Source organism: Thamnophis elegans, unplaced genomic scaffold, assembly GCF_009769535.1.
Source record: "Thamnophis elegans isolate rThaEle1 unplaced genomic scaffold, rThaEle1.pri scaffold_140_arrow_ctg1, whole genome shotgun sequence".
NCBI lineage: Eukaryota > Metazoa > Chordata > Lepidosauria > Squamata > Colubridae > Thamnophis > Thamnophis elegans.
Genome location: NW_022473610.1, coordinates 49,305 through 74,853, shown reverse-complemented (window position 1 = coordinate 74,853; position 25,549 = coordinate 49,305). Strand labels below are relative to the sequence as shown.

Sequence of the window (25,549 nt, the reverse complement as noted above, 5' to 3'; positions counted from 1 at the left end):
TTCCTGGCCAGTAGCTTCCTTATGTTAATCCAGTGTTTCTCACTTTGAGATGGGTGGACTTCAACTCCCAGAATTCCCCAGCGGCTTAGTAGCTTCCTTGTGTTAATATGTGTGGACTTCATTTCCCAGAATCCTCCAGCGGCTTAGTAGCTTTATTATGCTAATGCCATGTTTCTCAACTTTGAGATGGGTGGACTTCAACTCCCAGAATTCCCCAGCTGGCTTAGTAGCTTCCTTATGTTAATATGGGTGGACTTCATTCCCAGAATCCTCTAGCTGGCTTAGTAGCTTCATTATGCTAATGCAATGTTTCTCAACTTTGAGATGGGTGGACTTCATTTCCCAGAATCCTCCAGTGGCTTAGTAGCTTCCTTATGTTAATATGGTGGACTTCATTTCCCAGAATCCTCCAGCTGGCTTAGTAGCTTCGTTATGTTATTGCAGTGTTTCCCAAACTTTGAGATGGGTAGACTTCAACTCCCAGAATTCCCCAGCTGGCTTAGTAGCTTCCTTATGTTAATATGTGGACTTCATTTCCCAGAATCCTCCAGCTGGCTTAGTAGCTTCATTATGCTAATGCCATGCGTCTCAACTTTGAGATGGGCGGACTTCAACTCCCAGAATTCCCCAGCTGGCTTAGTAGCTTCCTTATGTTAATATGGGTGGACTTCATTTCCCAGAATCCTCCAGCTGGCTTAGTAGCTTCATTATGCTAATGCCATGTATCTCAACTTTGAGATGGGTGGACTTCAATTCCCAGAATCCCCCAGCCGGCTTAGTAGCTTCCTTATGTTATTGCAGTGTTTTCCCAACTTTGAGATGAGTGGACTTCATTCCCAGAATCCTCCAGCTGGCTTAGTAGCTTCCTTATGTTAATATGGGTGGACTTCATTTCCCAGAATCCTCCAGCTGGCTTAGTAGCTTCATTATGCTAATGCCATGTGTCTCAACTTCGAGATGGGTGGACTTCAACTCCCAGAATCCCCCAGCCAGCAAAGCATTAACATAACGAAGCTACTAAGCCGGCTGGGGAATTCTGGGAGTTGAAGTCCACCGAACGTTGAGTTGCTGAGATAGAAAAACCATCGGCCCAGTTCAACCAGGAACTCCTTCCCAGGCTAACTGGCAGACTCCCTACCCACCTGGGCACTGCCCATGATGGAGCCCGTCCCTATGGGTGGTGACAAGGGCCAAGGTGGGGCACAATGGAGGGTGAGTAACTTTCCGGAGCTTCCCAAACATTCCTTCTCCCCACCCCCTCTCATACCTCCCCAGGCAAGTTCTTAGCTTCCTCCCTCGGCTCATTTCAAACCATCCACCAGTCACATTTCCCATGGATTCAGCTAGCCGGTTTGATCTGAGAGAGCTACTCGGGTGCGGAAGGCCATGGTGCCTCTGAGGATGTGCAGAGTGACGGAGGCGAGGAGGACGCTGTGCTTTTCTTGTTCAAAAGGGAGCGGCGATTCTCGGGGAGATAATTTTGTTTTATCCCTGTATGTTCTCTCTTTAAAATCTGGCTGAGAGTTAAGCAATCGGATGAGAAAAAGAACACCCAGTTCGTCCTCGACTTACGTCCGTGATTGGGGGGGTCAGGATTTCTGTGGCTAAGCAAGGAGGTTGTTAAGCGAGCCGTGCCCGGTTTTAGAACCTTTCTGCCATGGTTGTTAAGCGAATCCCTGCCCTTGTTAAGTGAAGTTTCCACTGACTGTCGTCGGACGGGTTGTGCCCCATTTTACGACTTTTTCACCCTGGTTGTTAAGCGAATCCCTGAAGTTGCTAAGCGGATCGCAGGGTTGTTAAACGAACCCAGGTTTCTCCCATTGACTTTGCTTGTCGAAGGCCGTCTGGGAAGGTTGGAACTGGACCTTCTCTGCTCAATTTTGACCACCTGATCAGGGGGAAATGCTGAGATGGCCGTAAGTGCGAGGACCGGCCATCCGTCACATTTTTCAGCGCTGTAGTCACCTCGAACTGTCGCTAAACGAATGGTTGTGTAAGCCAAGGACTTACGACCCCCATTGAGGCAATATTTCTGCTGCTAAACGAGACGTTATGTGAGGTTTGCCCCATTTTACTACCCTCCTTGTCATCGTCGTTACATGAACCACTGCCATTTTTAAGTTAGTCACACCGTCGCTAAGTGAATCCGCCTTCCTCATTTATGTTGCTTGTCGTAAGTGGGGCTCACATGACCCCGGGGAGACAGCGACCGTCGTAAATACGAGTCCGGTTGCCAAGCTTCTGAAGGTTGATCACGGAGCTACGGGGACACTGCGATGTTCATAAGTGTGAAAAGCAATTATGAGTCCCTTTTTCTCAGTGCCGTTTGAACTTCCAACGGCCACTAAATGAATTGTAGTAAGTCCGGGGCTACCTCTGTAAATATTGAGCATAAAATCTGTCATGCAAAAGAATAGAATAGAACAGAACAGAACAGAACAGAAAATATGGATAGGAATAGGAATAGGAATAGGAATAGGAATAGGAATAGGAATAGGAATAGGAATAGGAATAGGAATAGGAATAGGAATAGGAATAGGAATAGGAATAGGAATAGGAATAGGAATAGGAATAGGAATAGGAATAGGAATAGGAATAGCATAGCATAGCATAGCATAGCATAGCACAGAACAGAACAGAACAGAACAGAACAGAACAGAACAGAATAGAAAATATGGAAAGGAATAAGAATAGGAATAGGAATAGCATAGCATAGAACAGAAGAGAACAGAATAGAAAATATGGAAAGGAATAGGAATAGGAATAGCATAGCATAGCACGGAACGGAACGGAACAGAATAGAAAATACGGAAAGGAATAGGAATAGCATAGTATAGCATAGCACAGAACAGAACAGAACAGAAAATACGGAAAGGAATAAGAATAGAAATGGCATAGCATAACATAGCAAAGCATAGAACAGAACAGAACAGAAAATACGGAAAGGAATAGGAATAGGAATAGCATAGCATAGCATAGCATAGCATAGAAAATATGGAAAGGAATAGGAATAGCACGGCACGGAACAGAACAGAACAGAACAGAACAGAAAATACGGAAAGGAATAAGAATAGGAATAGCATAGCACAGCACAGAACAGAACAGAACAGAACAGAACAGAAAATACGGAAAGGAATAAGAATAGAAATGGCATAGCATAACATAGCAAAGCATAGAACAGAACAGAACAGAAAATACGGAAAGGAATATGAATAGGAATAGCATAGCATAGCATAGCATAGCATAGAAAATATGGAAAGGAATAGGAATAGCACGGCACGGAACAGAACAGAACAGAACAGAACAGAACAGAAAATACGGAAAGGAATAAGAATAGGAATAGCATAGCACAGCACAGAACAGAACAGAACAGAATAGAAAATACGGAAAGGAATAGGAATAGCATAGCATAGCATAGCATAACATAGCATAGCATAGCATAGCATAGCATAGCATAGCATAGAAAATATGGAAAGGAATAAGGAATAGGAATAGCACGGCATGGCACGGCACAGAACAGAACAGAACAGAAAATACGGAAAGGAATAAGAATAGGAATAGGAATAGCATAGCACAGAACAGAACAGAACAGAACAGAAAATATGGAAAGGAATAGCATAGCATAGCATAGCATAGCATTGCATTGCATTGCATAGAACAGAACAACAGAGTTGGAAGGGACCTTGGAGGTCTTCTAGTCCAACCCCCCGCTTAAGCGGGAATCTCTACACCACTACAGACTACCAAGAGCTGGTTTAATTTTGCGTCCGCAGCTGATTTAATATCCACCCGATGATAGAAATTGGGTACCACGCCTTAAGAGAACACCCGATTTTTAAACGCCGGCGTTTTCTTCCCCGGCTCGGTGCAGGGCAGGCCGGTGCTAAATGGGATCCTTTGTATAAGCAGAGAGGCGCGGTGCTCTTAATATTTAAAAAATAAAAGGAAAGAACATTTAAAAACAGAATTGTGGTTACTCTGGTTTGACTGAGCCTGTCGGGCGAACCCTATCATTAGGATGTGCTAACTGCGACGTGGGGTGAGCGACACCGTTGGGGGAAGCCGGTTTAATGATGCTACTTCAAAGGAACCACAATCTAGCGTTTTAGAGGGGGGGGAGACGCGTGGTAGAACGGACTCCCGGTTTCCCAAGCCTGAGAGAACTCCGTGCAGGCTGGTTTTTCCTCCGGTGCCGTTTCTGAGGTAACTTTACCTCAGAAAACCCGCATCGGGACGTCACCTCTTTGCAAAAGCCCAGCCTCTGCAACGAGTACTGGGCAGGGCCGCTTCCAAGACCTCGCCTCGTGTTGTTGCTTAAGTGATGCCTGCCCAGGAAACCCGAGGAATGGAATGCATAATTATCCTTAGGAACTCACTGTCACTAGACAGTGGCCACGATCGTTCTCGTCTGCCTCGGTGGTGATTAAGCAAGATTGCAAGGGAGGAGGGTTTGTTCTGACCTAGGCTGCCCCCGCAAAAAGCACGAAGCAAACTCCTGGTCCCGCCAAAAAACCCTTTTATGAGACGAATGTGAATTCCTCTCCTTCACATTCATCCAAGTCCTGGCCAACAGTCTTTCAAAGGTGGATTTATGACCGCAGACCTTATCTAGCTTGGAAAGCTGCCATGTCAATATTTCCAAATGCAGGGAAAGACTTGGCACAGAGTCTCTGAGATTCAGGGACAGATCTTCACACTCCTGAAACGAACAGACGGACGGACGAATTGTTTCCTGCAAAAAGCCCCCTCCCCTTTCGCTCCTCTTTTATTACCTCTGGGAGGGGCCATTCACCGTCCACCTGTGGCTTCACTCCCACGTCGACTCTGATTTCTTAGCTGTTCTTTTCTTCTGGCAACTCTGCGCATGCGCACACTGGGAACAGGTTCCAGCTGTTCGTCTGCCTCACTGATGTCTGACTCTGAAGGCAGCTGATAACTGTCAGACGGCCCTGGCCCCCTCTCTGCCTCCGACGCAGAGTCCTCATCAGAGCCTTCCCCAGACTCCAGGACTGGCCCATCTTCCTCCCCAACCTCCTCACTCTCCGAATCGGCTGCCACAATCCACTGGCCACTGACGGGCCACAACAAATATGACCTACGAGCACATCCACCGTCTCCAAATCTCGAGACAAGGGGGAAATCATATATTTTTTATTTTATTCATCAAATTGAAAGAATGCCTATCTTACTCTAAAGGCTGTGAGCTTTTAGAAACACAAAACCACACAAAATAATTATTATAGAACCTTCATCTGAATAAACAATATTCGATATATTCTGCCTTTGGCCGCTGCGGAAAACAGTGCCAAAAATGAGGTCGGCGTTAGTTTTTTTTGGTTGAGGTCCTACGTCCCCCCTTAAAGTGGGGAAGAGGCCAGTTAGGCTCCCCCTTAAGTCGTGGTTCCACCACAAAACCGCGTTCGACTAAAGCGTGCTCGACTAAAGCGCACAGCTGACATCATCACAGGGCGACAACAGCGCGGAGACAGAAGCACGCTGTAAACGCTAAACCTAAAATTAACCCCTAAACCTAAACCTAACCCCCCTAAACCTAATCCTAAACCTAACCCTAAACCTAACCCTTAACCTAACCCTAAACCTAACCCTAATCCTAATCCTAACCCTTAAACTAACCGTAAACCTAACCCTAACCCTTAACCTAACCCTAAACCTAACCCTAACCCTAAAGCTAATCCTAAAGCTAACCCTAAACCTAACCCTTACCTTAAGTTGAATCGGCTTGCTTTCAAAGCGCTATTTAAAGCGCCCTTCTTTCTCCGCGCTCGCTGTTGTCGCCCTGTTGATGATGTCAGCGACGCGTTTTAATCGGGCACGCTTTAGTCGAGCGCGGTTTTGTCGTGCCACGGTCGTCCGAATCCCCCTGGCAGGGAGAGTTGGAAACCGATGGCAGAGAGTGAGAGAATATCAATTTGATGAAAGGAATCTCACAAGGCAAATAAAAATCGGATTTACCTTGCGGGGGAACGGTGCAGAAAACCACCAGGTGGTTTTAAAAGGAAGGAAATGGGCTATGTGGTCGGGTGAAGCAGTGGCAAAGTTCCCACGAGGCATCTTAGAAATCTGGAATTGGGGACGGAAATCAAGCAACATCCTTTCCTGTAAGAGGCAAAGAGCTTGCTTGGAAAAATGCGAAACCGTCAGGAGCTGCTTGATAGCGAGGCGGGGAGGCCTATCAATTTATTAAATGAAGAAATAAAAATAAAGTGAGGACCCCCCCAAGGAGCTAGCGGTGCTCAAACGGGACACTCAAATCTGAGTTTTTCCCAAATCTAAAACTCACAAAGGATGTAATATAAAGCCATAACCCCTCATACTTTCTTTTAAAAGTTTTTTTGGGGGGGGAAATCTAAAACTTTGGGGGGGGGTCAGGAATCATTCCATACGGCCCTAAGAAAACCAAGTTTAGGGAAAAATAGAGTTTTTCTATGTATAGAAAAAAATATAAATTGGAAGGGGGAAAGCAGGAAATTTCATCACGGACTCCATTTGGTAGTCTACACCAGAGCTCGGCAAAAACATTCAAAAGAGCCACAAAAGTCCTAACCAGAAGCCCCCCCCTTCCCGCGGTCAATTCTGGAGCAGACCGGAAGTTGGGTTCCCCCACCATAGAGTCTCCTCCTGGCGCCCCATGCTTCCCTCCCCCCACCCCAATCAAAAACGCCTTTAAAAATTGTGGCACCGACCGACGACAGGGAGCTGCAGCCGAGGGATGAAAGAGCCACATGCGGCTCCGGAGCCAACCTCGGTCTAGATCAAGAGTCCCCCAAACCTGGCCACGGTAAGACTTATGGACTCCAACTCCCAGAATTCCCAGCCAGCCATGGGAATTCTTGGACTTGAAGTCCAGAAGTCTTAAAGTGGCCAAAGTTTGAAGGTCCTCCCTCTTGTCTATATATTCTCCTTTTCTTTGATTTGGACATAGTGTATTGTATCTCTGGCGGACACAAACCAGGTTTTGTGGTTTTGTGTGCGGTATAAACCCCACAAACTGAGCACAAGTCCCAAACTGCTGACACGTTGTGGGCGTCAGGCCAAATTTATAGTGACAAACGAGTCTTAATCAACAAATCATCATAGCATAATATATCGTTGGGTTGAGCTGGAATCTCTTTCTTGCTGGTCCGGCCATTCTAGCTTTCACCCAGATGTTTTGCAGACCTCCCCAGCTGTATCCAACCACCCCTTCCACGACGCCCCCATGGATGCTTCAAACATCTGACGGGCAGCGTTTGGGTAAAGCTGCGGAGATTCTGTTCTCCAACATCTGTGGAAGGTTGTTTGAATCTCCTCCTAGCAGAAACAGAGCCTTTACTGCACTCTTAACTCCAGCTGTTTTCCCATCTTTGCATCTGGTTGGCTCCAGTTCCTCGGTTTATTTATCTGTACAGGTAGTCCTCGACTTAACAACGGCTCATTTAGCGACCGTTCGAAGTTGCACCACTGAAAAAAGAGATTTAGGATCAGTTTTCACACTTACGACCATTGCAGAATCAACCATAGTCCTACGATCGGAATTCAGAAACTTGGGAAAACCGACTCATATTTACGACAGTTGCCATGATCCCCTTTTGCGACCTAGGTGAGCCAGATTCACTTCTGTGGCCAGAAAGGTCGTAAAAGGGGGCCAAAACTCCCTTAACAAATGTCTCACTTAGCGACGAAAATGTGGGGCTCGGTTGCAGTTGTAAATTGAGGACTACTTGTATGTTTGCCCTTTTCAAGGGCATCAGAGAAGGATCCAGTTGCTCTGGGAAATCATTTCACAGCTTGTTAAAAAAAAAAAAAGGAATAAAATCCATGTTGGGGGGGGGGCGTTACAGAAGGAATAACCCCCATCTTTAAAAAAAATATTGATGCACTTATTTATTTATTAAACATGCATGCCGCACACCTTACTAAATGCGACTCTAAATACATCCCATTAAAGTGCGCTATCAAACATTCAAACCATAAATTAGGATCGTAGCTTTAACTATTTACTAAGCCTGTATTACTACTCTTCTTCTCGTCCTTCCTACTACCCATCTCCTCCTCTACTTACGACTCTAGTTCTGTTGCTTGCACCTTTATGATTTATTTTGTTTAGTTTGGTTTCCTAGTATGACATAGGTTGATCTCTTTTTTAGTATCCTACTAGCTGATAACCCTGTATTTATCCCAATCCTGTATTAGAGGGAGTCCCCTTGTGGAGTACTGTGAAGCCGTTACCACGGCAACTCCACTGTGCTGGACAGTAGAAGCCATTTTAAGGCACAACAGGCTGTATCTTAAACAGAACGTGAATCCAAAATGCACACGGTCGCTGTCAAAAGTACTGAGACTTGACACTGTAGATATAATTGTTTTCATTTCAGCAACCCAGGCGTTCCGGAATTATGCTGGGACACACACACATGGACATACAGATGGACATACACACGGACACACACTGAGGGGTGTAAGGGGTGTCTTACCCCTACAGTATTTGTTTCCAGAGAGTAAGTCATCTCTGTACCAAGTTTGGTTGAAATTGCTGAAGGAGTTCCGGAGTTATGCTGGAACACACACACAGACACACAGACACAAAGACATTATATATATATAATAGCAGAGTTGGAAGGGACCTTGGAGGTCTTCTAGTCCAACCCCCTGCCTAGGCAGGAAACCCTATACCGTTCCAGACAAATGGCTCTCCAACATCTGCTTAAAAACTTCCAGTGTTAGAGAATTCGCAACTTCTGGAGGCAACTTCTGTTCCACTGATTAATTGTTCTCACTGTCGGGAAATTTCTCCCCAGTTCTAAGTTGCTTCTCTCCTTGATTAGTTTCCACCCATTGCTTCTTGTTCTACCTTCAGGTGCCCTGGAGAATAGTTTGACTCCCTCTTCTTTGTGGCAACCCCTGAGATATTGGAAGACTGCTATCATGTCTCCCCTGGTCCTTCTTTTCATTCAACTAGTTCCTGCAACCGTTCTTCCTATGTTTTAGCCTCCAGTCCCCTAATCCTCTTTGTTGCTCTTCTCTGCACTCTTTCTAGAGTCTCCACATCTTTTCTACATCGTGGCGACCAAAACTGAATGCCGTATTCCAAGTGTGGCCTTACCAAGGCCTTATAAAGCGCTTTTTTTTGTTATTTTTTTACTTTTGTGTCAAAGCCTTTCTTCATTGTGAGCCTTAGCTTTCCTTACTTCATCTTTACAGGCTCGGGCTATTTGCTGATATTCTGCCTTAGTTATGTCCCCCCTCTTTCCACTTTTTATACTTAACCTTTTTGTCTTTCAATTTGTCAGAGAGTTCTTTATGCAGCCATGCTGGTTTCTTTTGGGAGCTGTTATTTTTCTTCTTCATGGGTATTGCACTAGACTGGGCTTTTGTAATCTCATTTTTCAACATTTCCCAAGCTTCTTGAGTTGTTTCCCCCTTGAGGATTCTCATCCATGGAATTCTTCCCAAGCTGTCTCTAAGTTTATTGAAATTAGCTCTCTTAAAATCCAAGACTCTAGTTTGACTTTGTCCTACTACTTGTGTTTGCATCATGTTCAATTCCAGTATTGCATGATCGCTTGCCCCCAAGGTTCCTGTAGCTTCAACATCTTCTATCATTTCCTCTCTGTTAGTGAGAATTAAGTCCAATATGGCTTATCCCCTTGTTCTCCTCTCTACAGATGACTATCACTAAGTGTTGCCCCTCATGAGTCATGATGAATGTATTTATGATCATGATTTAATCCCTTTACATATTTTATGTACACAGAGAGTTTATGCACCAAAGACAAATTCCTTGTGTGTCCAATCACACTTGGCCAATAAAGAATTCTATTCTATTGTAAAAAAAACATCCATCAAAGTAACACTGTCGTTTTTGCACATGAAGAAAAGAACTTTACCAAAAACGGGATGATCAGAGTATCGTACAGTCGTCCCTGATCATGGTGTGTTTAAAGGCACACAATAACACCACGCCAGAGGTGGTATTCAGGGGTGCATTCCTACGCAAACCAACACCAGTTCGCTGTAAATGGTTCTGCGCATACGCGAAGAACATTAAAAGCTAATAAAAAAAGATGCCAGCAACGGGAAGGGAGACTGGGGAATTGGTTCAGGGGCGTGGCCAGCCTGGGTCGCTGTTGGTTCTCCGACCCAAGCCAGATTACCACTACCAGTTCGGCCGAACCGGGAGCAACCCACCTCTGATTCAGCCGGTTCGTACCGGTTCGCCCGAACCGGTTCTATGCCATCCTATTTAGGCACATTTTAAAGCCGCGTGCATGAGTGCAAGCTGCGTGCACAATCAATGCGCATGCGCAGAAGTCCGAGCGCATGCGTGAACACACGCACGCTCACATTTGCCAACCAGTAGGGAAAGCAAGAGAATATCACCCCTGTGTCACTCAATCAGACATTTTGCAATATTCGGCATAGAGGGACTAGGAAATTAATACAAAAGATTTAATATTTAATTGTCAGTCCTGTTTCCTGCAAGATTCAAAAGTCTTGGGGAGGCTAGATGGACTTTGGGTTGTGTGTGCGCGTACGTTTGCGTTGAGCAAAAAATACTCTGTATGTGCTCAGAGGAGCGTCCTCCTCTCTGTTTTGCTTCACCCAGGAAGGCAATATAGCTAAGCCTCGCTTAGTGACTATTCAAGCTTACGATGGAGATCCCCAAGGTTAATTAGCACACATTTTCAAAATTCTGATGGCCACATGAACACACACAAACACTAAAACACACACACACAATGGCATGATCACATATTGGGCCCTTGGCCACTCGCTCACAATTAACAGCCATTTGCAATTTTCAGCATTTTTCTGGCGTTGACTGCTGATTCCAGGCAAAAAAAATGCCCCTTGGGGAAAATTGGTTCGCTTAACGACTGCTGCAAAATAAGGTCATAAAATTAGATGGCCTGCTTAACGACCGACGATCTACAACCATAATTCCAACCATGCCTTACAATCGTACAGGTAATCCTCGATTTACAACCGCAATTGAGACCAAAATCTATGTTAAGTGAGACCATTGCTGAGTTTTGCCCCATTTTACGACCTTTTACAACCATTGCTAAGTGAATAATTGCCGTTGTTAAGCGAGTTACGCGGCTGTTAAGCCAATCTGGCTCAGAAGGTCGCCAAAAGAGATGGCCTGATCCCAGGACGCTACCACCGTCATAAATATGAATCACTTGCCAAGCATCCGAACCTCGATCCCGAGTCCTCCGGGATTGGGCGGCCTATAAATCTAATAAATTGAATTGAATTGATCACGTCACCATGGGGAATTTGCAACGGTCACAAGTGCGAAAAATCAGTCATAACTCACTTTTCCCCTTCCCCCAATGCCGGCGTAATTCCAAACGTTCACTAAACGAACTTTCGTAAGTCGAGAACTACCCATAATTCCTGGCTCCATTTCGGTTGTAAGTGGAGGACCTCATCCAAAACCAGCAGTAGATGCTTTCCCTGCTAAAGTACAGAATGTGTGTTGTTAGTCACAAGAAGCTTTTCAAGCGTCAGCTTTGGAATTTGGGTGGAACAAAGGAAATGAATGATAGATCCGAAAATAAACAGAATCAAGTCCTTGGTTCTAGTTAGCAATCCAAATTTCTTTTCGACTTCGACGCAGCCCCGTTTTCGCCACGAAAACGGTGCCAATAGCAACAAGGGAAGAACAATTAATATTTCTTCCAGCCTGGCCAAGCCCTCAAAAAAATCTACCTATCTTCACATGGGTCATGCTTTCTAATTTGTTTGGTTACACTTGAACACACCGGTATACACAGATCTCTTTTATTTATCTTTCTTTTATTTTAAGTTCTTCCCACCCTTCCTGCAGGCTAACTTACAATATCCCAGGCCCCGTGACTTCCATATTTTGACAGCCAAGATAAACTTGTCGGAAAGTTTTTTTTAGTGTGTGGCTGTGTGTGTGCGAGTGATGTCTCACAGCACAGCACAATTTCTGCAAGCGTGCTAGGACGATAGAAACTCCTTGGCGGGCACGTTGTTGGCTCCCTTCTAGATTAGATTTCTACTCGCGGGGAATTGGCCTTGGCTTCCAGTAACAGAGCGAAATCAAAAATGTGTAAGCGGAAAAGGAAGGGCTCTCTATCTTTAGTACTGAAATCCGTGGCACGACAAAACCGCGCTCGACTAAAGCGCGCCCGATTAAACCGCGTCGCTGACGTCATCAACAGGGCGACAACAGCGAGCGCGGAGAAAGAAGGGCGCTTTAAATAGCGCTTTGAAAGCAAGCCGATTCAAGTTAAGGTAAGGGTTAGGTTTAGGGTTAGGTTTAGGGTTAGGTTTAGGTTTAGGGTTAGGTTTAGGGTTAGGTTTAGGGTTAGGTTAGGGTTAGGGTTAGATTTAGGGTTAGGTTAAGGTTAGGGTTAGGGTTAGGTTAAGGGTTAGGATTAGGTTTAGGGTTAGGTTAAGGGTTAGGTTAGGGTTGGTTAGTTAGGTTAGGATTAGGTTAGGGTTAGGTTTAGGGTTAGGTTAAGGGTTACGATTAGGTTAGGGTTAGGTTAGGTTAAGGGTTAGGATTAGGTTTAGGGTTAGGTTAAGGGTTAGGTTTAGGGTTAGGTTTAGGGTTAGGTTTAGGATTAGGTTTAGGGGGGTTAGGTTTAGGTTTAGGGGTTAATTTTAGGTTTAGCGTTTACAACGTGCTTCTGTCTCTGCGCTGTTGTCGCCCTGTGATGACGTCAGCTACGCGGTTTCGTCGAGCGCGCTTTAGTCGAACGTGGTTTTGTGGTGGAACCCTGAAATCTGGTTTTTTTATTTTAAGAAAGAGACTCTTTGGTAACCCCTTGGCTCCTTTACAAATTAGATTTCTGCTTGCGGGGAGTTGGCGATGGTTTCTACTAACAGAGAGAACTCAAAAGTTGGAAAAGGAAGAGAAAGCTGTGTGCGTTTGCTACAAAAATCTGGTTTATTTTAAGCGGGGGCCGGGGGGAACTCCTTGGTGACATGTTGGCTTCCTTACATATTAGATTTCTACTCGCGAGGAATTGGCCTTGGTATATTACATCGACTGCATCCCCACTTTCTATTAAGCCCGGCAGTTTGATACCCCTGCCGTACAGCAAAGGGTCTCTCAACTTGGGGACTTCAACTCCCAGAATTCCTCAGTCAAGCCTAGGGAATTCTGGGAGATGAAGTCCACCCAGAAGGGGGGGGGGGGAAACCAGGATATTTAGGGTTATGGAGAAGGAGGCTTAAGCCAGTTTGGAAAACAAAGCTGTCGGGCAGATGTTGCTTCAACCCTGAGCAGATGTTGCTTCAACCCCTGATCTGGTTTTTTTTCCCCATCCCTTTGATATCGGGACAGCCTAAATTTCATTTATTCCTACCCCAATGTGGAAGTACAGCTTGTTCTTTCTTTTGCTTCCATATCTCCTTTTCTCTTTTCCGCATCTGTCCACATCTGGCAGACGGCAGAATTGCGGGGTGGGTTTGGGGGGAAGGAGGCTGGGAGTTGCCCCCTTGGCCCACTAACCCTCGCTCTCCTTTCCTGGGAAGGACCAGCCGCCGTTGAGTCAGTCAGGGGGCACGGAAAGAGGAAGGCAGACAAGAGCTTGCACAAGACCTTAGGGACTAGAAACTTGGCACGTCGGCCTTGGAGGGAAAGACGGGGTCGAGGCCTAGTCACAAGGCTGGATGAAGCAGAGTCCCCCCCCCCCCAACTGTGGCAAAGGGTTTCACATGTTAAGTGGGACGGTCTCGTGATTTCTTGCCTTCGGGCTTGGAAATTCGAATTAAAAAGGACCACAGGAAGCAAATTGTGTTTGCTTCACAATTTCTTCACAAATGTTTGCGGGATGTGTGCGAACGTCGGTGACCACAGATTCTTTCGAACCCGGATCCCCTTGGAATATTTTGCATCCCACGTTTAACGGCCTTCTCCCGGCCGGTGATGCCTTTCAAACCATTTTGGTCCCCCACTGTGTCGTAAGTCGAGGACTAGGGTTCTAGTCCTCGACTTACGGCACAACCGAGAGCCCCTTGCTAAGTGAGGTGGCAGTTAAGGGAATCGCATTCAATTTTACGACCATTTTTTTTTGCCACGGTGGCTGAGCAAATCGTTGCAGTTGTTAAGCACATCAAACGGTCGTTAAGTGAAACCGGCTCCCCCCCTTTTGATTTGGCTTGTTGGAAGCCAGCTGCAAGTGATGATCCCGTGACCCCGCTTGACAAGTACCCCAATTTGGTTCATGTAACCGTGACGATATGCCAACGGTCGTAAGTGCGAGGACCAGTCGTAAAGTCACTTTTTTTTCTGCCTTTGCAACTTTCAATTGTTGTAAGTCGAGGAACAACCAGTACAGATAATCCACAATGGAGATCAATATTTAGGTTGCTAAGTGAAGCATTATGTTAAATGAGTTTTGCCCCATTTTACGACCTTCCTTGCCACCGTCTCTAAGTGAATCACTGCCGCCGTTAAGTTAGCCACACAGTCGTTAAACGAATCTGCCTTCTCCATCAGGCTTTGCTTGTCAGAAGGTCGCAAAAGGGGATCGCGTGTGACCCCGGGAGTCTGCGACCGTCATAAACAGGAACCGGTTTGCAAAGCACTCAAATTTTGATCCCGAGTTGCAACGGCCATAAGGGCGAAACACGGTCCTAAGTCCCTTTTTTTCAGGGCCGTCGCGACTTGGAACTAAATGAACCGTTGTAAGTTGAGGACTGCCTGTACAACGTTAGTCCCAACATGGAAAGAGGCTGTGAGGTGGGAAAAAAGTCAAAATATTCCCAACTTGATTTGGTTGTGTCCACATTTTAACCGTGTAAATTGTGGGGAAACTGCGGCAGCTGTAAGTGCGAGGACCAGACGTAAGTCGCTTTGTTTCATCCTAACTTCAAATGGTCGCTAAACAAAGCATTGTAAGTCGAGGACCACCTACGCCTTTAAGGAGAGTCTTATTTTTTTAAAATAAAACTCACCTGGGGAAGCAAGGATCCTTCCAGCTGGTAAAACTTAAAAATATTGCGGTAACAAAAACAGACCTTTATTATCTGTGGTTTGGGATTTAACAGGGTTTGGGAATCCAGCCCATTGTGGTTTATATGGTGTGAACCTCAATGAATCGAACTGTGGCTTAATGTGATGCAACTAGCTAGCTTCTTTCTGCTGAGACGATTTGAACGGAGATGGTTGATTGACAGGGATGCAAGTATTTGTATGATTCTACCTACGCCGTTGAAGCTGGCTTGTTCCATAAGCCATGGGTAAACGGGGGCTTAATATCCAGGCAAACCGGGCCTATGTCTCTAACTTGTAAGGTGAGAGTCAGTTAGTCCTACTACCGTTAAGGATCACTAACTTTAAGACTTGTGGACTTCGACTCCCAGAATTCCTCAGTCAGTGATGGAGGGTAACTTTCTTCATAGATGGTGGGTATGCAGTAAGCGTAATATATCTTGATTTCAGCAAAATGAGAAGGGGAAAAAAAAAAGACCAGGCTAGGGAATTCTGGGAGTTGAAGTCCACAAATCTTAAATCAGGGGTCTCCAACCTTAGCAACTTTAAGACTTCTGGACTTCGACTCCCAGAATTCCTCAGTCAATGATGGAGGGTAACTTTCTTAATAGATGGTGGGTACGCAGTAAGCGTAATATATCTTTGACTTCAGCAAAATGAGAAGGAAAAAAAAAAGACTAGGCTAGGGAATTCTGGGTGTCGAAGTCCCGAAATCTTAAATCAGGGGTCTCCAACCTTGGCAACTTTAAGACTTGTGGACTTCGACTCCCAGAATTCCTCAGTCAGTCCGGAGGGCGGAAAGGGATTTTTGCTCTCCTAGAGCCTCCGTGGGGGCCCTGCATTTACCTGGATTTACCTGGCACGATGAATGGGCCGCGTGGAGACTCCTGGGAAGGGAGGGGAGGGGTGGGTGGGGCCAGCCAGTCCTTCCAACTACCGGTTCGGCGAACCAGTTCGCCCGAACCGGTTCGAACCGGCTGAATCTCCCCTCTGAGTCGAAGTCCACTTGTCTTCCAGTGATTTTAAAGGAATATTTCATTATCCGGGAAGGATGTAGACAAGTTGTGAGTTTTCCTGCAATTGTATCGTTATGCATCGGGATACTTTCGGCTGCACTGCCGGCCTATGTTTGGGGGCTCCGATGCCATTCCGGAATCTTCCACCCCGTCTTTCTCACCGCCTCTCCCTCTTCCTCTCGGGTGCAAACGGGGAAACGATGAACCAGAGTTTAAAAAGTTGGATTCTGTTTTCTAAGCTCGGCTCAGAGACTGCGCTGTAAACACACACACCCCTCTCCTTTCTCCTCCGCAGACGCCATGCCTGTATCGGATCCGCGCGGAGATGCAGGCCGCTGGGCCAACGTCAGCTACCGGGTGCGCCAGCCGAATGCTCCAGAGCCGGCGCCCAGAAGGAAGAAATACTGGTTTCACAAATTTTGCCGTTGCTGCGCGGGCCAGCGAGATGACACTGATTGGACACCGGCGCCCGGCGAGGTCCCGGGAGCCCGGCGGACGGATCCCGTCATCCGGGGTGAGTCGTGGGGGGGCGGGGTTGAGAGACTCTCCCAAACCTCCAGAGAGAGACATTTGGGGGAGGGGGTGAAAGACCAGCTCAATTTAGTACAAAATCCCACCCAATTTCAATCAAAATAGGGCTGGAAGGGACCTTGGAGGTCTTCTAGTCCAACCCCCTGTCTATATCATTTGAGTCTCTTCCATCCAGTCTCTTCTTAATAACCTCCAGTGTTGGAGAATTCACAACATCTGGTGGCAAACTGTTCCACTGGTGAATTCTGCTCCGTGTTAGGAAGTTTCTCCTTAGTTCTAAGTTGCTTCTCTCCTTGATTAGTTTCCACCCATTGCTTCTTGTTCTCAGGTGCTTTGGAGAATAGCTTGACTCCCTCTTCTTTGGGGCAACCCCTGAGATATCAGAACACTGCTATCATGTCTCCCCTAGTCCTTCTTTTCATTAAACTAGACATTACCCAATTCCTTCAACCGTTCTTTGTTGCACTTCCAGATGTTTAAACTTAAGTTTGGAAAAAAATGAACAATCTTCCCCCCCCACCCACTAAATCCAGGAGGAAACACCCCCCCCCCATCCCTGTTAATTTTATTGGAGATAAATGCAAATCTCAGAAATGCAAATAAAAAAATAAATTAAAAGTATATTTTTGCTTCTGAGATTTTTTTCCTCCCCTAAGATGTTTCTCACCAGTTTAACGACAACTTAGAGAAAGTTTTTTTTTTTACAACCTGGGTCACTGTTTAAAATGGGTGGACTTCATCTCCCAGAATCCTATGCTGTGCTGGGGGATTCTGGGAGTTGGAGTCCACCCCTCTGAACGTGTCCCAGGTTGAGAAATACAGGTAATCCCTCGGCCTTACGAGCACAATTGAACCTCCAAGGCCTGTTGCTAAGTGAAACATTAGTTTTGCCCCATTTTACAACACCACAGTTCTCCAATTCCTCCCTCCGATTATTAAGTTAGTGACGTGTTCGTTAAGTGAATCTGGCCTCCCTTTTGACTTTGCAGCTCAGAAGTTCGCAAAAGGGGGGGGATCCCGTAACCCCAACACACTGCGGCCGTCATAAAGATGAGTCAGTTGCCAAGCGTCTAAATTTTGATCAAAGATGCAGCAATGGTCTCAGTCTGAAAAACAAAGTCACTTTTTTTCAGTGACGTTGTCATTTCGAACGATCACTAAATGAACTGTCGTAAGTCGAGGAGTGCCCGTACGGGTTTAAAGCTACAGTAGTTGCACCCATCTCTCTGAATTGAATCCCAGTTTGGAGGTAGTAATTTCCCCCAGATTTCTGCATACTCGCAAACCCTTCAAAACCGGCTCAAAAATTTACACTTCCGGAACTTTCCTTTCGTGGTCATTGGAACCGCAATCTGGGTTAGGGGATTCAGCCGGTTCACACCAGTTCAGGCGAACTGGTCGTTGCATGGACTGGCTGGCCCCTCCCACCCCTCCCAGGAGTCTCCACACGGCGTATTCAGTCTGGAAACAGGCCCGTTTCCGGCCTCAAGCGGCCTCCGGAGCCTGGGGAAGATGGTTTTCGTCCTCCCGGAAACTCAAGGAAAGCATCCGGAGTGTGGGGAGGGTGAAAATGCTCCCCTCCATGATGCAGGAGGCTGAGTTGGCTCCGCCCACTATGGCCCCACCCATCCAGCAACTGGGCAGAGAACTGCTTGTTAACATTTTTCAATCCCACCCCTGGTTAGGATACAAAAATGGTTGTGGCCGGAGTGAGTGACCCTCCTTTCTTTTACCTCCCACAGAGGGCATGCTGGTCATCCAAAAGATTGATCTAATGAGCGGCCGCACGGGCAGCAACCGGCGTGCCCACCACACCGACGAGTACGAGTACGACAACCTCATCATCCGCCGCGGGCAGCCCTTCGAGATGAAGCTTCATTTCCAACAGCCGTACGATTCCGAGGACCACCGGGTCTGCCTCGAGTTCCTGGTCGGTAAGTTTGGGGGGGCGCGTGAAGAAGGGTTCTTCTTCCGTCGAGTTTCTCGTCCTCATGACATCCCCCCCCCCCAGGAAGTCTGGGGGAGGACCGAAATCGTCGAGGTCAGAGATCGGCAAATGTCGAAGTTGGCCGGGAGAGATGGTTCAGGGTGGCATTTGGGCGGCGTTAAGGATCTGGCGGGGAATGCGCCAGCGGGCACAGTGCACCTGATCTGTTTTGGAGATCCTTTTGAAGCCTTGGGAGGGGGACCCGGTTGATGGTGAATTGGGCAAGGGCAACCTTTTATTGGCTGACGACTATACTTGACACCTTGGGGGTAGGAAAGAGTGTCGTTTCCTTCTTTCCTTCCTCCCTCTCTTTGACTCTTGTCGGAAGGAACATCCACCTGGGTTCAGCTCCAAGTGGGGGAAAAGACACCGGAAACATGGAGGCTGCTTGGAAAGATGGTTTAATGGTGGACAGGACCCCATGGCTTGAGCTCTTGGGACCAAAAAGGGAAGAGATGTGAAGTGTGCCCTGGTTTTATGCCCACTCCGGGCTTTTGAATTTGAGCTTGTGTTCTGATTGGTTGTCCGACTCTCACGGGGCCATGTAGGGGTCACTTTGTAGGTTGTCTGTCTCTCAGGCTTGGTTGACTCTTGCTGGGTGATTGTGTCATGAAAAGGTTTTGGGCAATTCCTCCTATGGCTCTGCCTGAAGGAGATCGCTCTTTGTTATGTAGAATACCCTGGCTCAGACCTTAATGGCCCATTGACTATGGGGGGAGGTGTTTGAGTGAGTTTCTGCCTCCCTTCTAGGGGGGGAAATATTCTGATCTTTTTAATATTTCCTATAATATTTCATTTTCCTAGGAGAAGGATGAGTGCTAACTTCCTACAGCTTCTTCCTTCCCTTCCCTTCCTCTCCTCCTTCCCTTCCTTTCTTCCTTTTCTTCCCTCCCTCCTTCCCTCCGTCCTTCCTTCTTTCCCTCCCTCCTTCTCCTCCTGCCTCTCATTCCCTCTTCCTTCCTTCCCTCTCTCTCTCCTCCTTTACTCCTCCCTTCTTCCTCCCTCCCTTTCTCCTTCCTTCTTTCCCTTCTCTTTATTCCTTCGCTCCTTCCCTCTCTCTGCCCTTTCCTTCCTCCCTCCCTTTGACTTTTTCCTTCCCTCTCTCCCCTTCTTTCATTTTTTCCTTCCAGTCCTTTCCCTTCCTCTCACCCTCTCTCCTTCCTTCCCTCCCTCCTTCCTTCTTTCCCTTTGTCTCTCCTTTCTTCCTTTCCTCCCTTTCCATCTCTTCCCCCCTCCCTTTCTCCTCCCTCCCTCCTCATTTTCTATCTTCCTTCTTTCTCCTTCCTTCCCTCCTTCCTTCCCTCCCTCTTTCTATTTCTTCCCTCCCTCTTTTCCTTCCTTCCTCCCCTCCTTCCTTCTTTCTCTTCTTCTCTCCTTTCTTCCTTTCCTCCCTTTCCATCTCTTCCCCCCTCCCTTTCTCCTCCCTCCCTCCTCCTTTTCTGTCTTCCTTCTTTCTCCTTCCTTCCCTCCCTCTTTCTATTTCTTCCCTCCCTCTTTTCCTTCCTTCCTCCCCCTTCTTTTATAGCTTGCTTCTTCCTCCTTCCTCCCCTCCTTCCTTCTTTCCCTTCTTCTCTCCTTTCTTCCTTTCCCTTTCTCCCTCCTTTTTCCCTCCCTCCTTTCTCCTCCCTCCCTTCCCTTCATAAGGCTGACTAGGGAATTCTGGGAATTGACATCCACATGCCAGAAACTTGGCTCTAGAATTTTGACTTTTAAATGCAACCCCTCCGTGCTACATTTTTTCCAGTGGTGGGTTTCAAAAAAATTTCAAACCTACTCTGTGGGTGTGGCCTCCTTTGTGGGAGTGGCTTGCCGGCCATGTGACCTGGTGGGAGTGGCTTGCTGGCCATGTGTTTTCTCTCTCTCTCTCTCTCTCTTTCTCTCTCCTTCCTTTTGTCTCTCTGTCCCTTTTTCCTTTTTTTCTTTCATCTCTCTCTCAGTTTTTCTTTCTTTTTTCTTTTTTTATTTCTTTCTTCCTTTCTTTCTCTTTCTCTTTCTCTCTCTGTGTGAGTGTGTGTGTGTGTGTGTGTGTGTGTCAGTGGTGGGTTTCAAAAATTTTGGAAGCTCTTCTGTAGGTGTGGCCTGCTTTCCGGGTCCACTGGTGGAACCTCTTCTAACCAGATCGGTAGATTTGACGAACCGGTTCTACCAAACCGGTGCGAACCGGTAAGAACCCACCTCTGATTTTTTCCATCGGACCACTTGAAAAACCTGGAATTGTCCGTTTCCAATCTGGATCCTTTGCCGGTTGGCCCAATAGGTGTCGGGAATGGTCATTCCAGAGCCACCGTCTTCTGCGATGGTCCATTTTAGCTTCTAGCAAGCTTACATTCCCCCCCACCTCCGGACGTGCAACATGGATCCATCTGTGTCTCTTAGCCTTAACACTTATTTTTTTAGAAAACAACTGTAGTCCTCGGATGATAATTTGGGGTTATTTTCTCATCTGAAAAAATGTGGTGGTTGTGTAGGGGGTCTTGCAAAAAGGAAAAAAACCCTCTAAAATTAACCAGGAAAGACAAATGTACTTCCTCTGCCTAATCCACCACATCAAACACCGATAATGCCGGGTTGTCGTAACACGACCCCTTGTCATTAAGCGATCCATCGCTTTCGGGCGGGAGGCTATTTTGAGCTCCCGATGACCCCGCTCGGCTACGAAATGAACCGAATGGCAATCCCAGTTGTTTCTTTTAAGCAAATGGTGGGCCAGACGGAAAAACCAACCCAGTGCAGTTTTCCCGTTCAGAATAGAGCTGGAAGGGACCTTGGAGGTCTTCTAGTCCAGCCCCCTGCTCAAGCAGGAGATCCTAAGGGCATTTTAGAATCAGGATAGAGCTGGAAGGGACCTTGGAGGTCTTCTAGTCCAGCCCCCTGCTCAAGCAGGAGATCCTAAGGCCATTTTAGAATCAGGATAGAGCTGGAAGGGACCTTGGAGGTCTTCTAGTCCAGCCCCTTGCTCAATCAGGAGACCCTAGATCATTTTAGAATCGGAATAGAGCTGGAAGGGACCTTGGAGGTCTTCTAGTCCAGCCCCCTGCTCAAGCAGGAGATCCTAAGGGCATTTTACAATCGGAATAGAGCTGGAAGGGACCTTGGAGATCTTCTAGTCCAGCCCCCTGCTCAAGCAGGAGATCCTAAGGCCATTTTAGAATCAGAATAGAGCTGGAAGGGACCTTGGAGGTCTTCTAGTCCAGCCCCCCTGCTCAAACAAGAGAACCTCTACTATTTCAGACCAGGTCTCTTCTTAAAAACCTCCAGTGATGGGAGCACCCACAGCTTCTGGTGACAAGCAGTTCCACTGGTTAATTGTCCTCACTCTTAGGAAGTTTCTCCTTAATTCCAAGTTGCTTCTCTCCTAGATGAGTTTCCAACCCTTGTTTCTTGTCCTGCCTTCGGGGGGCTTTGGAGAATGATTTGACCCCTGCAATTGTGGCTAAGTGTGAACAATGGCCGCAAGTCACTTTTTTTCAGAGTTGCGATAACTTCCCGTCACTAAACAAAGACTTGCACAGATTTCTTTTTGAAGGCATCCTGCATACTTTATGCACGCATTAACTAAAAAACAGTGGGACGTGTCAGCTCAGGGGCTACAACACTGAGCTTGTCCATCAGAAAGGTCGGCCGTTCGGCGGTTCGAATCCCGAGCGCCGCGTGAAATGGAGTGAGCTCCTGTGACTTGTGCCAACCTGGCCGTTCGAAAGCACGTAAAAAAATGCAAGTAGAAAAAAAACAGGAGCCACTTTTGGCGGGAAGGTCACGGCGTTCCGTGCGCCTTCGGCATTGAGTCACGCCACATGACCACGGAGATGTCTTCGGACAGCGCTGGATCTCTGGCTTTGAAACGGAGATGAGCACCAACCCCTAGAGTCGGGAACGACCAGCACATAGGTGCGTGGAGGACCTATGCCTTTTTACCGAAGTAAAGAACACCTCCGTTTTGTTTCTCTGCTCCCCAAAACACTCCTCAATGGCTCATCCTGGGCCAACCGAGGAGATCCGAGGAGTTCTCCTGGATGCCAAAAGATTACAAGCAGACAGGGAGCAACTATCTCCCTCTCTTCGCTCAAAACCAGACAGAGGCACGCCGGCATGCTTGCGGGAGACTACAGGCTTCTGTTTACTGGTGGAACTGGTCCCTGCTTGCAATGCTTTTCTTTGTATTATTATGATTATGATTATCCCCGACTCCGCACCACCGGGTGAGGAATTTTGGCCTCCTGCATCCCCAGAGGGAGGGGACACATTGCTAGATTTCTTCAGGACAGGTTTGCAAAGAGGATAGGGTGTACACGTTGCTTGCCGGCATGGCTTCCAGCCCGGCTGCAATTTTTTGGGTTTTTTTGGCCTCATACCACCCCGTAGAGTTGCCGTAGCAAACCGTTGATTATCTCGCAAGGTTGTCATTTTGACGATCTAGGGGTTTGGAGATCCCGTTCCTTTTCAGCCAGGACTGCCTCGCCTTCCTTATCGACGCCCGGAAATTTGGCTTCCTCCCCCACCCCCCACCGTCGTCGCCACTGAGAATGCCCCCGGGCCAGAATTTGGGAAAACAGAAAGGGCGAGAGTCAAAATTTAAAAAGTTTTTGCAAAGGAGAGGAGACGGTTTTGTGCAGATTACGGGGGTTTGAATCTCTGGCTGGCTTCTCCTGGCCCCAAAGTCCCCGCCACAAATTTAGTTGAAGTGGGTAAAATGGTGTTTCCTCTGATTTATGACAGCTTCTTAATTGAATATTGATGTCAGTTGTTTCTCAAACTTGGCAATTGGGAGATGGGTGGACTTCAACGCGCAGAATTCCCCCACCAGCCTCCTTCCTTACTTCCTATTCTTTCCCTCCTTCCTTCCACTTTTTCTTTCTTTCTTTTCCATCCTTCCTTTCTCCTTCCTTTTCTCTTTTCCTTCCTTCTTCCCTTTCCTCCTTCCTCCCTCCCTTCCCTCTCTTTCCCTTTCTTTCTTCCTTCTTTCTCCTCCTCCCTTCCCTCTCTCTCCTTTCTCCCTCTCCCTTCCTCTTCTCTTTTCCTTCCTTCTTCCCTTTCCTCCTTCCTCCCTCCCTTCTCTCTCTTTCCCTTTCTTTCTTCCTTCTTTCTCCTCCTCCCTTCCCTCTCTCTCCTTTCTCCCTCTCCCTTCCTCCCTCTCTTTTCCTTTCTTCCTTCATTCCCTCCCTATATATTCTTCCTCCCTCTCTCCCTTTTCTTCCTCCTTCTATCTTCTTCCCTCCTGTCTTCCTTCCTTTTTCTTCCTCCCTCTTTCCTTCCTTCCCTCCCTGCCCTCCCTCCATCCCCTTCCTTCCTCTCTTTCTTTCTGTCTTTCTTTCTTTCTCATTCTTTTTTTCTTTATTTCTCACATCCTTGCTTCCTTTCTTCCCTCCCTCCTTCCCTCTCCTACATTCCTCTCTTTCCCTTCCTTGTTTCCTTTCCTCCCTCCCTCTCTCTTCCTTCCTCTCTTCCTTCCTTCCTTCATTCCCTCCCTCCGTATCTTTCCTCCCTCTCTTTCCCTTTTCTTCCTACTTCTATCTCCCTCCCTCTTTCCTTCCTTCCCTCCGTATCCTTCCTCCTTCTCTTTCCCTGTTCTTCCTCCTTCTATCTCCTTCCTTCCATCATAAAGCTAGCTGAGGAATTCTAGGAATTGAAGTCCACCCATTTCCAGGTCACCAAGGTTGAGGAAGACTGATTTATCTGCCTGCACAAATAAACATAGGTACGATTGGATCAAAAACACACAGAGTGTAAACTTGGCCTGCCCTGCTGTCTTCCAGATGTTGGGAACCCAAAACCCAAAACACCGCAGCCGTTTTGGCGGCATGGACAGATGTGGTCCTCTAAACACTTCCAGACCAAACAGAGTAGGAATTTTGGACATATACGGTTGTAGTCTTATTGCTGATTTAAATTTATTGGCTTCCCAACGCCAATGGGCTCCAATTCCGATAAATGCGATCCAACCAAAGAGGGATAAAAGTTTTGCTTCTGAAGGGGGAAAACAGAGATACTGATGAAAAACAAAAAATAATAATCAGCCAGGCTGATCAGGCGACTATGGGATCCCGGCCCGGCTGAGGTTCCGTGTAGATTGGCCTGCAGGTGTAAGAGCCACTGAGCATGTGCAGAGTGCCGTTCTCTTTGCCAAAGATGCCAGGTAAAAAGGAAGGGCTTTTCAGAAGATTTGATCCTCCTTACTGAAAGAGAGAAATGTTATACGATAGCAGCAGGGGTGGGTTGCTGCCGGTCCCCGTCGGTTCTCGCGAACCGGTTGGTCACCGGACCCGGAAGTAAGCCTGCCTCGCCCCTGGCCCTGTATACCCGTCCCGGCCGGATGGTATTTTGTCCCTTCTGTCTCCCCGTTGCTCAGAAAAGCAACTTCGGGAAGGTCCTTTGCTAGCAGGCAGGTTCTAGGACGCCTGCCGCCACCAAAGGACCTTCCCGGAGTTGCTTTTCTGAGCAACGGGGAGACAGAAGGGACAAAATACCATCCCTTTTCCCCGTGCTCAGAAAAGCAACTGCAGGAAGGTCCTTTGGTGGCGGCAGGCATCCTAGAACCTGCCTGCTAGCAAAGGACCTTCTCAAAGTTGCTTTTTTAAGCATATAGCCCTCGCCGCAGAAGATAATATTTATAGCTTATGTTGGACAGAGGTGATCCTTGGTGCAGGAGGAGGAGGAGGGCGATGACGAAAATTGTGTGGTCCTTGGTGCTCTTCGAGCTTGGTGGTTTTCTTGGAGACCTTTCATGACCCAACTAGGGAACATCAGCAGTGCTAGTAGGGAAGGGGGTTGGAGGAGGAGGAGGAGGAGGAGGAGGAGGAGGAGGAGGAAGAGGAGGAGGACGACATGACCCAACTAGGGAAGATCATCAGTGCTAGTAGGGAATGGGGTTAGAGGAGGAGGAGGAGGAGGAGGAGGAGGAGGAGGAGGAGGAGGAGGAGGAGGAGGAGGAAGAGGAGGACGACGTGACCCAACTAGGGAAGATCATCAGTGCTAGTAGGGAATGGGGTTGGAGGAGGAGGAGGAGGAGGAGGAGGAGGAGGAGGAGGAAGAAGAAGA

At 47.3% G+C, this 25,549-nt stretch overlaps 1 protein-coding gene across 1 annotated transcript in view; it reads left to right on the top strand.

Annotated features, from left to right (window-relative positions):
- The window catches only part of LOC116523285 (protein-glutamine gamma-glutamyltransferase K-like), a 45,950-nt gene that overhangs the window by 7,531 nt on the left and 12,870 nt on the right, over positions 1–25,549 (top strand). The window contains exons 2-3 of the mRNA XM_032238385.1: positions 16,292–16,510; positions 18,270–18,461. Of these exons, the coding sequence (XP_032094276.1) occupies positions 16,297–16,510; positions 18,270–18,461 (406 nt within the window). The 5' untranslated portion in view covers positions 16,292–16,296. The remainder of the gene's footprint in view (positions 1–16,291; positions 16,511–18,269; positions 18,462–25,549) is intronic.